The 14,253-nt window shown below is 46.6% G+C and overlaps 1 protein-coding gene across 1 annotated transcript; it reads left to right on the top strand.

Moving 5' to 3' along the window:
- The first annotated feature begins 10,903 nt into the window (after nucleotides 1-10,903).
- Nucleotides 10,904-11,296, top strand: LOC135613233 (uncharacterized). Its single transcript, XM_065110333.1, has one exon. It carries the CDS (start codon nucleotides 10,904-10,906, stop codon nucleotides 11,294-11,296), a length of 393 nt encoding a protein of 130 aa, XP_064966405.1.
- The last annotated feature ends 2,957 nt before the right edge of the window (nucleotides 11,297-14,253 follow it).

Raw genomic sequence — 14,253 nt, 5'->3', positions numbered from 1 at the left:
ATTTTCAGTGACCAGCAACTGATTTAACTTCTCTGTTGCCATCACTTTCAGCTCTCATCTCCTCCGAGCTTCTTGATTCCTGTTGCATTGCTTCATCACATATCCAAATCTCTTGTTCTTTTAAGTCCGATCGCAAGACACACTTCCTCCAGAAACATCTGGGCATGGCTTAGCTTCCGGTTCTAGCTTCTTAGAAACATACCCTGAGCAAACTTCATTTTCAGTGACCAGCAACTGATTTAACTTCTCTGTTGCCATCACTTTCAGCTCTCATCTCCTCCGAGCTTCTTGATTCCTGTTGCATTGCTTCATCACATATCCAAATCTCTTGTTCTTTTAAGTCCGATCGCAAGACACACTTCCTCCAGAAACATCTGGGCATGGCTTAGCTTCCGGTTCTAGCTTCTTAGAAACATACCCTGAGCAAACTTCATTTTCAGTGACCAGCAACTGATTTAACTTCTCTGTTGCCATCACTTTCAGCTCTCATCTCCCTCCGAGTTTCTTGATTCCTGTTGCATTGCTTCATCACATATCCAAATCTCTTGTTCTTTTAAGTCCGATCGCAAGACACACTTCCTCCAGAAACATCTGGGCATGGCTTAGCTTCCGGTTCTAGCTTCTTAGAAACATACCCTGAGCAAACTTCATTTCAGTGACCAGCAACTGATTTAACTTCTCTGTTGCCATCACTTTCAGCTCTCATCTCCTCCGAGCTTCTTGATTCCTGTTGCATTGCTTCATCACATATCCGAATCTCTTGTTCTTTTAAGTCCGATCGCAAGACACACTCCGGCAGTTCGAGTAACAGCTTTTCTAGTTAGCTCAGACCTCCCATCCTCTCTCGTCTCAGTGACTCTGATCTTCTCTTCCACCACCTGTTGCAACACAACTTCTGCCTCCTGCAGCGAGACCAATTCACTATGTGAAACAGTTTCAAAGCTCTTGATCCTAGTATCAATTGTTTCAGCTTTCCTCAGTAAGCTTACACTTTCATTTTGTACCACAGCCAGGTGCTGCGTCTTTAACTTTTTCATCTCAGCTGAGAACTTAATTCGCTCCTCCTCGGACTTCAGCAGTTCGGATGCTTCGTCCAAGTTATTGATCACCAACAGCACTCTTTCCGTTTCCTTCCTTTGAGTTTCTGCATCGTGGAGCTTGGACTTCGAACAATCTTCTTTAACAATGCAGTGCTAATCTCATCCTGAAGACATCTTAGTTCTTCTTTCGTTTGCTCCCAATAATGTGCCTTGGTAGAAAAAAATCCTGAGAGCTAATTTCAGAGCCAAAAACTTTTTGTCCAAGACAGTCTTTCTTTCCTGTATCTGGGACAGAATAAGCGTAATTTTCTGATGCTTTTAACTGAATATCATGATCCACTACTTTCGTATTTTCAGAAAGCTCAATCACCTCAGTTACTCTTTTTTTTTTTTTTTAGTATTTCAAAGTATTTGATTGTTTTACTGTTATGAATAAATATATATAAATGATGTTTGATGTAATATTTATGTATGTCTATATTTTTTGATTTTATTCATACTTTGCACATGTAAAGAGGGTTTACAATAGACTTGACAGTCTCATTTTAATTGACTTTTGTAGCTGTTTTAGCCCTGTAAATGCAGGTTGTGTGACATAAGCAAAACTATCCAAAAACAAATCATCCAAATAATTATTTTAGGATTTTTTAGCTCTGCAGAGTGGTGTAAAGTATTAGATAGCACAACACCTTGGAGCTATCCATGTGGCACATGATTGGTTGGACATTTAGAGTAGTGTCTACTGGCTTGCTACCTTATTCCGCAGCAGTGTCATGTGAGCACTTATCCTGAAATTTGCATTGTTGTAATTTGTCGTGTGACCGTTCAGATCTTGTGAAGTTTATGGTTGTAATTTGCATTGTCTATCAAGTGTTTGTTGAAATGTCTACTTAGAGGATCCGAGAAAAATGCTTCCTCTAATTCTTTTTTTTTATAGGTCCTTAAGAGATCATAAAAGGTTTCGGGGAGGCTAACCCTTTATAGACAAACACATAAGGGTGTCATACAACTTAAGCAAAACTAACTAACTCCATGATAGATGGTATTAGAATAAAATAAGCATACTTAGAAATACTTAACATACAAACGTAGGGGACCTAACGGGGCTACATTGAGGGCAGCCAGTACGCGCAACTGTTTGAGGTAAACAAGCATAGAGACATAGGGAAAGGAGTTGGTTAAAGAAACAGACATACAGTATTGGTATTCAGAAGAATGACTAATCCTTTACACGAGTGACACCACGAGGACAAGCGAGTTGAGAAAACACAACGCCAAAGGTTGGGATTACTGAGTTCGAGCCATAGCTCAACATTGGCAACCAAACATGATAGTACTCAAGGCAAGCAGAGCGCTTGGTAAAGGATGAGGTCGTGCGAGGGATAGGTTGCTCAACAACTAAAAAAGTTATGCAAAACTCACAAAGGTGAGGGGAATTGCTAACTCAAAGAATTTAGTAGTTATGCAAGGGCTTGTATGCAGACGATAGACTGTCCGTAGACATCCCAAACTGACCGCAACTCGGTGCCATAGAGTATGAAAACTTTATCTTCAACATGAGAAGGATCGTTCGTAGGAGGTTGAAGTGTGTAGTAAGTTCAATATGTTGCTAGGCCTTGAAAAGTGCAGTGAGATTGTATTAACGAAGAGTCATAATCTAGCAAGTGCGTTCATAATGGTGGTACAGTGCATAGTTTGTTCAGCAAGACAGAGTAGTCCAAGGTCTCCAAAACCTCCGAAGGGAAGGACATGAAGAGAAAAGTTTGTGTCACGAACAATCGTCACGTACCCATAACACCTTCGTCAACGGACCATTCATCGCTTTTTGTTTACTTATATATATGTTTGACAACATGTTTTGCCTTGTTTTTGTGTGTTTTTGCTTGAAAACTGTGAGCATGAATAGTTTGCTTCAATGTGTCACAGACGATCGTCACGTACCTGCAACACCTTCGTCAAAGGACCATTCGTCGCTTTTTGTTTGCTTATACATATGTTTGACAACATGTTTTGCTTTGTTTTTGTGTTTTTGCTTGAAAACTATGAGCACGAATAGTTTGTAAGGCTATAGAGCGATCGCTCACAAGAATGAGCAAAACTACCTCTGAATGACTTAGTTTTCGTGTGTCATGACCTATTTGAAATCGTTGATTCCGAAAAATATTTCTTTCGATTCAATCCGTTTCAGAAAGATATTGAACTTGAAAGCTTTCGTAAGAGTGCAAAGAGATGGTTTAGGAAGTTTGCAGAAATGTAAATTGCACAAATAGAAAAAAGCAAACCAGAATTTAGAGTGATTCGGTCGTTGTAACCTACGTCCACTTTCGATTCCTCCTCCGTCGAGGTCATCGGCGTCCACTAATGGCCTTCATTCAATAGGCAAAGATCAACCACCTTTTATAACTCTTTTTCCTTTTACCGAGTTTAGGAGATAACCCTTATAAGCCTCACTCCTTTTTCTTGGATGTTTACAAAGCTAAGAGAGGGAGGGGAGGACTCTTTCTCACTTTTATAACACTTAACATCCCAGAGATTCAAGAATATGTTGAATACTTTTATGCCCTTTTATGCAGAAAAGGGTAGGGTATTTATAGGCCCAAATAACTTCAAAATTGGAGTAAAAAAGTGTCACATCCCCGAATTTCGGGGTACTAGCGGTACCATCGCCTAACACTTGACACTGGGCGGTACCACCGCTTAGTCTGGCCGATACGACCGCTTGACAAAGCTCAGAGACCGAGCTCCGATGGTACCACCGCCTGACATCATTAACTGTCGACGGTACCACCGCCCATACCACTTGGGAGACTGGGTCACCAAGTGGTGCCACCGTTAGTCGTGGTTTCAAATGCTGAATCGATTGTCCAATCCGGCCCAATTCAGCTCTGTTTAGGGCCCAGTTAATTTCTAACTGAGTTAGTGGGATCACCTCTCAATCCTAACTCAATTAATATTCTAACTATGATTAAGGCAAGCAATTAGTCCGTTATGTCGATTTTTCTCTCGGCGATCCTCCAACGAACTTCTCAGTGAGTCTTCCAACATGCTTCCGATGAACTCTTAGCGATCTTCCGACGAACTCTCGACGATCTTCCGACGAACTCTCGGTGATCTTCAGATGAGCTCTTCGGTAAATCAATTGGTACATCGTCCGAATCTTCGACTCTGGCCCATCATCAGCTTTATGCCTTATTGCTATCATAGTTAATCCTGCACACTTATCTCAACACATAAATTAGGCCAAACAATTTACCAATTGATTTCATCATCAAAATTCGAGATTCAATAATCTCCTCTTCTTTTATGATGATAACCAATTGGTGAAAGTGTTAATCTTAACTCCCCATATCTATATGCCACACAAACTTGAATTCACAACCTTGAATTCAAGCTTTGATCGAAATTAGAAATCACATGCATTGTGCATCACCATAATATCAAGTCATCAAGATATTAAATGCACAATCACTTCATGCATGATAAAATGTTTCGGCATAACCTTTCATCACTACTTGCATGAAATATCATCACTATTGTATTATGACATTCAAAAGTTCACAATATTAATAATATAATATTACATCATTTGTATGGTAAAGAAATCACAACATCATAGAAATTTTTAGCAGTGAAGAGATCACAATAACATAGAAATTTTCAACATAAAATTTTAATATCAAGGTAAGCAACATAAGATTATAACATCAAAGTAAACACAATTGAAGAGATTTTGTCTACTTCTCACCCTTTGTCATCAGCAAAAAGACATAGACAGTTTATTCAAGTAGTGATAAGTCAAAATGTCTAAGGGGGTAGTGCAGCGAAAGAAATCATTGATTCCGAAAAATATTCGTTTCGATTCAATCTGTTTCAAAAAGATATTGAACTTGAAAGCTTTCGTAGGAGTGCAAAAAGAATGTTAAGGAAGTTTGCAGTAATGTAAATTGCACAAATAGAAAAATAAATCAGAATTTAGAGTGGTTCAGTTGTTGTGACCTACGTCCACTTTCGATTCCTCATCCGTCGAGGTCACGGGCGTCCACTAATAGCCTTCTTTCAATAGGCGAAGACTAACTACCTTTTATAGCTCTTTTTCCTTTTACCGAGTTTAAGAGATAACCCTTATAAGCCTCACTCCTCTTTCTCGGATGTTTACAAAGCTAAGAGAGGGAGGGGAGGACTCTTTCTCACTTTTACAACACTTAACACCCCAGAGATTCAAGAATATGTTAAATACTTTTGTGCCCTTTCATGCAGAAAAAGGTAGGGTATTTATAGGCCCTGACTTTAAAATTGGAGACAAAAAGTATCACATCCCCAGATTTCGAGGTATTGGCGGTACCACCGCCTGACTGCATTAACTGTTGACGATACCACCGCCCAGACCACTTGGGAGACTGGGTCACCAGGCGATGCCACCGCCGACCGTGGTTTCAAGTACGGAATGGGCTGTCTAATCCGACCCAATTCAGCCCTATTAAGGGCCCAGTTGGCCCATAACTGAGTTAGTAGGATCACCTCCCAATCCTAACTCAATTAATGTTCTAACTACGATTAAGGCAAGCAATTAGTCCATTATGTCGATTTTTCTCTCGGCGATCCTCCAACGAACTTCTCGGCGAGTCTTCCGGCATGCTTTCGGCGAACTCCCGACAAAATCTTGGCGATCTTCAGACGAACTCTCGATGATCTTCTAACGAACTCTCGACGATCTTTAAATGAGCTCTCGGCAAGGTCCCGGTACATCGTCCGAATCTTCGACTCCGACCCATCATCAGCTTTACGCCTTACTACCATCGTAGCTAATCCTGTACACTTATCTCAACACATAGATTAAGTCAAACAATTTACCAATTGATTTTATCATCAAAATCCGAGATTCAATAATCTTCCCCTTTTTTATGATGACAACCAATTGGTGAATGTGTTAATCTTAACTCCCCTATCTATATGCCATACAAACTTAAATCCTTGAATTCAAGCTTTGATTGAAATTAGAAATCACATGCATTGTGCATCATCAAAATTTCAAGTCATCAGGATATTAAATGCACAATCACTTCATGCATGATAAAATGTTTCGGCATAGCCTTTCATCACTACTTGCATGAAATATCATCATTATTATAGTGTGACATTCAAAAGTTCACAATATTAAGAATATGATATTGCATCATTTGTATGGTAAAGAAATCATAATATCACAGAAATTTTCAGCATTGAAGAGATCACAATAACATAGAAATTTTCAGCATAAAATTTCAAGATCAAGGTAAGCAACATAAGATTATAACATCAAAGTAAACACAATATAAGAGATTTCATCTACTTCTCCTCCTTTGTCATCAACAAAAAGGCATAGACAGTTTATTCAGGTGGTGACAAGTCAAAATGTCTAAGAGCCATAGATAGTTTATTCAGGTGGTGACAACTTCTCCCCCTTTGTCATCAACAAAAAGGCATAGACAGTTTATTCAGGTGGTGACAAGTCAAAATGTCTAAGAGTCATAGATAGTTTATTCAGGTGGTGACAAGTCAAAATGTCTAAGAGGAGAGGGGGGGGGGGGGGGGGGGGCGAATTAGTGCAGCAAAAGAAATCATTGATTCCGAAAAATATTTCGATTCAATCTGTTTCAGAAAGATATTGAACTTGAAAGCTTTTGTAAGAGTGCAAAGCGAAGGTTAAGGAAGTTTGCAGTAATGTAAATTACACAAATAAACAAACAAACCAGAATTTAGAGTGGTTCGGTCATTGTGACCTATGTCCACTTCCGATTCCTCATCCGTCGAGGTTACCAGCGTCCACTAATAGCCTTCCTTTACTAGGCGAAGACCAACCACCTTTTATAGCTCGTTTTTCATTTTGCCGGGTTTATGAGATAACCCTTACAAGCCTCACTCCTCTTTCTTGGATGTTTACAAAGCTAAGAGAGGGAGGGGAGGACTCTTTCTCACATTTACAACACTTAACACCCCAAAGATTCAAGAATATATTAAACACTTTTGTGTCCTTTCATGCAGAAAATGGTGGGGTATTTATAGGCCCCAATGACTTTAAAATTGGAGACAAAAAGTGTCACATCCCCGGATTTTGAGGTATTGGTCGTACCACCACCTGATAACATTAACTGTCGATGGTACCACCGCCCAGACCGCTTGGGAGACTGGGTCACCAGGCGATGCCACCGCCGGCTGTGGTTTCAGGTGCTGAATGGGCTGTCCAATCCGGCCCAATTCAGCCATGTTAAGGGCCCAGTTGGGCCCTAACTGAGTTAGTGGGATCACCTCCCAATCCTAACTCAATTAATGTTCTAACTACGATTAAGGCAAGCAATTAGTCTCGGACCATGGTGGGCCAATAGTACCCTTGGCGAAGGATTTTGTAGGCCAAGGTCCGCCCGACAATATGCTCTCCACAAATCCCTTCATGGACCTCGGCCAAAACCGTCAATGCCTCTTCTGGCCCGAGGCATCGCAGAAGCGAGTGAGAGAAGGACCGCTTATAAAGCCGTCCGTTTGCCTCGGAGTACCATGCTTGCGTTCGGCGGATGCGCCAAGCCGAAGCCTCGTCGACGGGAAGGATCCCATCGCGTTTGTAGCGCAGCATCTCCTCCACCCATGTGGCTCGAGTGTCGGTCGTAGACACAGATGAGACCGAGATGGCGCGAGAGGGGAGCTCCTCGATCTCGAGGTGGGCGCTGGAAGTTGATTTTGAGGCCAACTTAGCCAACTCGTCGGCTCGCTCGTTCCGGCATCGCGACACTCTGGATATCGTATAATGAGAGAAATTGGAGGCTATGCTTTTTACCTCTGCAAGGTACTTCGCCATGGCGGGTTCCCTGGCCTCGTACCCACCGTTGAGTTGCTCGGCCACTAGCTGTGAGTCGGTGAGGACGTTGATGGCATCCACCTGCATTTCACGGGATAACTTGAGTCCCGCTAGGAGTGCCTCATATTCGGCTTTGTTATTGGTCGCGTGGAACCCGAAGCGGAGGGCACGCTCGAACGAACGCCTGTCGGGGGCTGATAGAACTAGTCCCGCACCGGCCCCGGTCGAAGCGGACGAGCCGTCTACTTGTAGGATCCAAGCTTCTCCGGGTTGGCTGGAAGCCTGTCCTTCAGTCTGGGCGAGTTCCGAGATAAAGTCGGCCATCGCCTGTGCTTTAACGGCGGTTCTTGATGCGTAATGTATGTGGAACTCTCCAAGCTCCACCGACCACTCGAGGAGCCGACCTGCAACGTCAAATTTTGATAACACCTGCCTGAGGGGTTGGTCGGTGATTACCTTGACCGAGTGGGTTTGGAAGCTCCGGGCCGCCAGTACGAGCGCCAGAGCAAGCTTCTCAATTGGTGGATATCGCTCCTCAGGTCCATTCAGGACATGGTTGACGTAGTAGACCGGTAATTGCTCGCCGGAGGTTTCTTTGATGAGGACGGAGCTGACCGCATGTTGTGAGGCGGCTAAGTAGATGCTAAGTTCTTCTCCAACAGTCACTGAGGCGAGGCGAGGAAGGTTGGCCAAGTGTTGTTTGATTTGTCCGAAAGCTTCCTCACACTGGGGCGTCCACCGAAGGTCCTTCAGGTTCTTTAGCGCTCGGAAGAAAGCGAGGCAGCGATCGCCCGACCGGGACAGAAACCGGGATAAGGCAGCAAGTCTTCCATTCAGTCGCTGTAGGTCCTTGATCGTCCGAGGGGTTTGCATATCAATGATCGCTTGGACCTTTTCTGGGTCGACGTCGATTCCTCTTTCGTGTCTGATGAATCCGAGGAACCTTCCCGAGTTGACGCTGAAGCCACATTTCGCAGGGTTGAGTCGTAGACTATAACTTCGTAGCGTGGCGAATGTCTCGGTCAAGTCGGCTAGGTGGTCCACCGGGGCGTGACTTTTCACGATCATGTCGTCAACATAGACCTCTACGTTTCGCCTTGTCTGTTGAGCAAACATTTTATTTACGGCTCTCTGATAGGTTGCACCCGCATTCTTTAACCCGAACGACATCACTTTGTAGAAATATACTCCCAGGTTGGTGAGGAAAGCCGTGTGTTCCTGGTTTTCGGGCGCCATTCGGATTTGATTGTAGCCAGAGAAGGCGTCCATGAATGAGAGGCGGGCATGCCCGACAGTTGCGTCAACGAGCTCGTCGATCCTTGGGAGCGGATAGCAGTCCTTCGGGCATGCACGGTTGAGACTGGTGTAGTCAACACACATCCTCCAACTCCCATTGTGTTTCTTTACCAGAACTACATTAGACAACCATCACGAGTACTTGACTTCCTCTATGAAGCCAGCCGCTAGGAGCCGCTCTACTTCTTCGCGGACGGCTTGTTGCCTATCTGGGGCCAGGGGCCGCGATTTTTGCTTCACCGGCCGAGCATTAGGTGATATGTTGAGGTGGTGTTGGGCGGCCTTTGGATCTACGCCTGTCATATCAGATGGCGACCAAGCGAAGACGTCGGCGTTCTCTTGCAAGAAGCTGACGAGCTGTTTCTACTCCTCGGGTATTTCCGACCCGACCTTGATGGTCCGGTCCGGGCGATCCTTCGTCAATGGCACGTCGCGTCGCGGGTAGGGGCCGACGACTCAGGACGCGGGTTCGACCTCTTTTTCTCCCTTGGATCATCCAGGGGCCTGTCAGTCTTCGCCCTTTTATGCAGGGAAACCGCCGTTAGGTAACACTGCCTGGATTCCCGAGGGCTCCCCCAAACCTCCCCTATTCCCGAGCGCTATTGGCGGATATTCAACGATCCGGGCCTGTCACCACCCATCGGCGCCCCCACTGATCCATCGCCCGTATAATCCGAAGCCTTCCATGACCTCACCCATCAAGTCCGACTACTGACCGATATGGTGCAATCCATTGTTCCCTTTTTTTCCCATCCGTCATGCCCCTCGGCTGCCCAACCGTTGCGACAACGGGAGTCGCCCAGTCTGGCTCCCACACCGCCTCGGGAGCTCCCTGCTTCGCCTCGGGTGCCGTCATCCCCACCAGGGGGTCAGGCGATGTTCGACCCGAAAGGCCACTCGGAGCCCGGGGCATTACCTTTGGAGTCTGCAGATTCCCTGCGTGCTCAGTTGCGCTTCGTCAACCAGCGGCTCGACAATATGCAGAAGGAGGTCCGCAGGGCAAGGGGGGAGTTTGGGGAAGACATACGCCGGGGATCCCCGTTTACGCCCGAGATATTGGACCATGCGGTCCCCCCGAGCTTCCGACTCCCCCCCCTGGACACTTATGGATCATGTGACGGCTTTCCGCGCCCAAATGACGCTATATGGAACCTCGGATGCCTTGACATGCAGAGCATTCCCTACCACTCTGAGAGGGCTAGCCCTCGCGTGGTATGACGGCTTGAAGACCGCAACGATCGCTTCATTCGATCAACTCGTCAAGGATTTCGAGCTCCACTTCGTGGCCTACGTGCGGCCGAAGCCTTCCGTGGCGTTCCTCATCGGACTCACCCAGAGGGAGGACGAGCCCCTCTCCCTTTATATAAATCATTTTGCCACAAGAATCCGGGAATTGCCGGACGCTCACCCCTCCCTGTCAATGCAGGCGTTCATGATAGGCTTGCGCCCCTCCAGGTTTTCCTGGTCTCTCGTGGAGCGGCCCCCCGTTACGGTGCCCGAGATGCTCCAACGCGCGAACCAGTTCGTAGCGGCCGAAGCCTGGATGGCCGGGAAGCGACAAGAACACAAGAGGGAAAGGCCGGAGCCAGCTCGGGGACAGCTGCCTCTCGCACCAAGGCACAAGCTGAACCAGCCTGATTCTCCCGCGCTAAGGCCTCCCATGCCTTCTTCGGGTGCGTCCTGAACGGAGATATTTCTCGAAATAAAGGAAAGGGGGCTGCTCAAGGCCCCCTTCCCGATGAGGAGCCCGCGGGAGTTAGCCGACCAGTCCAAGTATTGTCGCTTCCATCGGCAAAACGGACACGATACTGACGAATGCTGCGAGCTGTCACGGCAGATCTACGAGCTCGGCCGCAGAGGACACCTCAGTCAGTACGCTCAACAGGGTAGGGATCCGTCACCCCACCCGGATGGACCCGTTGAGCGCCTCATTAACGTCATCTCAGGCGGCCCGGCGTCCGACAGGATCAGCATGTCCGGAAGGAAGGCGTACGCCCGCTCGGCCAAGGACGACACTCCCCGAGGCGGCCCCGACCCTCGGGTCGCATTTCCCCCCGAGGGTGCTGAGCGACAGGAGCACGATGACGCGCTCGTAATAATGGCTAGAATCGCCAACGTGGAGCTCGGCTGATGTGCTTATATCTTGATGCCTTCCAGAAGCTGAGACTTGCTAAGGAGGCTTTGGAACCCATCTGCTCGGCGCTCACTGGATTCACTGGCGACTCGATCTCACCATTGGGGGCCGTCACTTTGCCCCTGACCCTAGGAACACCACCCAGGACCAAAACGGTGATGTCCACCTTCTTAGTGATGGATCTCTCCACAACGTACAACGACATTCTTGGTCGCCTCACCCTCAACAAAATCAGGGCCGTGGTCTCCACTTACCACAAGATCGTGAAGTTCCCGACCCACGCGGGAACAGGGGGGGTTTGGGGGAGCCCTCGGGAATCCAGGCAGTGTTACCTAACGGCGGTTTCCCTGCACAAAAGGGCGAAGACTGACAGGCCCCTGGATGATCCAAGGGAGAAAAAGAGGTTGAACCCGCGTCCTGAGCCGTCGGCCCCTACCCGCGACGTGCCATTGATGAAGGATCGCCCGGACCGGACCATCAAGGTCGGGTCGGAAATACCCGAGGAGGAGTAGAAACAGCTCGTCAGCTTCTTGCTGGTCTTCACTTGGTCGCCATCTGATATGACAGGCGTAGATCCAAAGGCCGCCCAACACCAACTCAACATATCACCTGATGCTCGGCCAGTGAAGCAAAAACCGCGGCCCCAGGCCCCAGATAGGCAACAAATCGTTCGCGAAGAAGTAGAGCGACAGTCGTTCGCGAAGAAGTAGAGCGGCTCCTAGCGGCTGGCTTCATAGAGGAAGTCAAGTACCCGCGATGGTTGTCTAATGTAGTTCTGATAAAGAAACACAATGGGAGCTGGAGGATGTGTGTTGACTACACCAGTCTCAACAGTGCATGCCCGAAGGACTGCTATCCGCTCCCAAGGATCGACCAGCTCATAGACGCAACTGCCGGGCATGCCCACCTCTCATTCATGGACGCCTTCTCTAGCTACAATCAAATCCGAATGGCGCCCGAAGACCAGGAACACACGGCTTTCCTCACCAACCTGAGAGTATATTTCTACAAAGTGATGTCGTTCGGGTTAAAGAATGCGGACGCAACCTATCAGAGAGCCGTAAACAAAATGTTTGCTCAACAGATAGGGCGAAACGTAGAGGTCTACATTGACGACATGATCGTGAAAAGTCACGCCCCGACGGACCACCTAGCCGACTTGACCGAGACATTCGCCACGCTACGAAGCTATGGTCTACGACTCAACCCGACGAAATGTGTCTTCGGCGTCAACTCGGGAAGGTTCCTCGGATTCATCATACACGAAAGAGGAATCGACGTCGACCCAGAAAAGGTCCAAGCGATCATTGATATGCAAACCCCTCGGACGATCAAGGACCTACAACGACTGAATGGAAGACTTATCGCTGCCTCGCTTTCTTCCGAGCGCTAAAGAACCCGAATGACCTTCGGTGGACGCTCCAGTGTGAGGAAGCTTTCGGACAAATCAAACAACACTTGGCCAACCTTCCTCGCCTCGCCTCAGTGACTGTGGGAGAAGAACTTAGCATCTACTTAGCCGCCTCACAACATGCGGTCAGCTCCGTCCTCATCAGTTACTAAATTTCTTATCTCTAATTCCTACAAAGAATAAAGCGTGACATGTTCAGTTCAGTAGAAGCTGTATACAAATAAAATACTTAAAAATGCTATAGCTAGAACTCACTTGGCCATAAGCAAACATACAGCTGTAATAGCCTGCTACACAATTCTCAACCACTGGGACACCAGCCACTTTGAGTAGGTTCTCATGTTACGCACCAAATGCATCAGTCTATCAAAGATATGATATAATGGAGTAGGACCAGAAAAAGGGTGAAAATACTTTGTACCCGGCTGACATGCTCATCAGCAATGAGATCAAAGGTGAAACGAGACTCAATGTCCAATCCAAGTAATGTTTTTGGCAGCTGTCCTGTCTGATGCATCTGCTCTGTCCTTGCAGGGTTATCTCAGAACTGCTAAGTGGCCGAATTCGAATCACAACCTACTTAAAGTAAGAAAATGAGAACACAACAAGACAGACCGATTTTAATGGAACAAAAGCAACTCAGAAAACCTGATATGGTAAAGAAATTCATTTGTTTCCACTAAAAGCAACATTGGAATGTAACCTCAGACGAGATAAACCAATTTTCACAGATAATGCATTTCAGAAGCTAATACTGAAAAAGATGAAATTAAGCCAAAAATAATACTTTTTTTACTGTTTCCTCTACCAATCAGAGTGTACGACGACTATGCCTCCAAGACCCTAACTTTCAATCCAAGAACCTTCAAGTACCTGCACATTGTGATCCTTCCAGAAAGACGGGTCTTCCCTCGGCTCGAACCTCTGCATCGGCAAGCCGCCCAGAGCGCCTCCCCGGTCACAATTCCCTGTCACCTCCGCCGCCAGGGAATCCGCCGTGGGCTCTTTAAACCTAACTCCGCTGCCGACGCTCCCAGGTTCTACGACCGCCGGCATCCTAACCCGAAGAAAACCAGAAGCAAAAGAAAGAATCGAGAAAAGAAGACCCTAATTTTCTGCAGCAGCGGCCAGGTTCCAAGACGGGATCGTGAAGGCCAAGCCAAAGAGAAGACTGATCTGGAGGAAGAGAAACGGGGATTTGGGAAATGGGATGAGCGTTGCGATACAACCGAGTCGCTTTATTTGGCTTTAATGGTTCTTTACTTGGATCGGACGGTCCAGATGTGCGAAATGGACGGTAGAGATCGGGGCAATTCAAATTTCGCGACCGTTGAGATCCTGACAGAGGTCCCGTTGGTTCCGTTCCATGTATTGTCGGATAGTCTCCAATTATTGTATAGTTTCGATTTCAATCCAACGGTTTATAGGAAACAGAAGATTGATCCTATGGTACATATGTGGAAAATAAGAAGTTTGGATAGAATCCCAATGAGGGGAAGAAGCAAAAGGATTCAGTCATATATATCCTTGTAAATTTGTATGC

The sequence above is a fragment of the Musa acuminata genome, chromosome BXJ2-5 (assembly GCF_036884655.1).
Source record: "Musa acuminata AAA Group cultivar baxijiao chromosome BXJ2-5, Cavendish_Baxijiao_AAA, whole genome shotgun sequence".
Classification (NCBI taxonomy): domain Eukaryota; kingdom Viridiplantae; phylum Streptophyta; class Magnoliopsida; order Zingiberales; family Musaceae; genus Musa; species Musa acuminata.
Note: the sequence above shows the minus strand (reverse complement) of the source record. Positions and strands in the feature narration are given on the sequence as shown.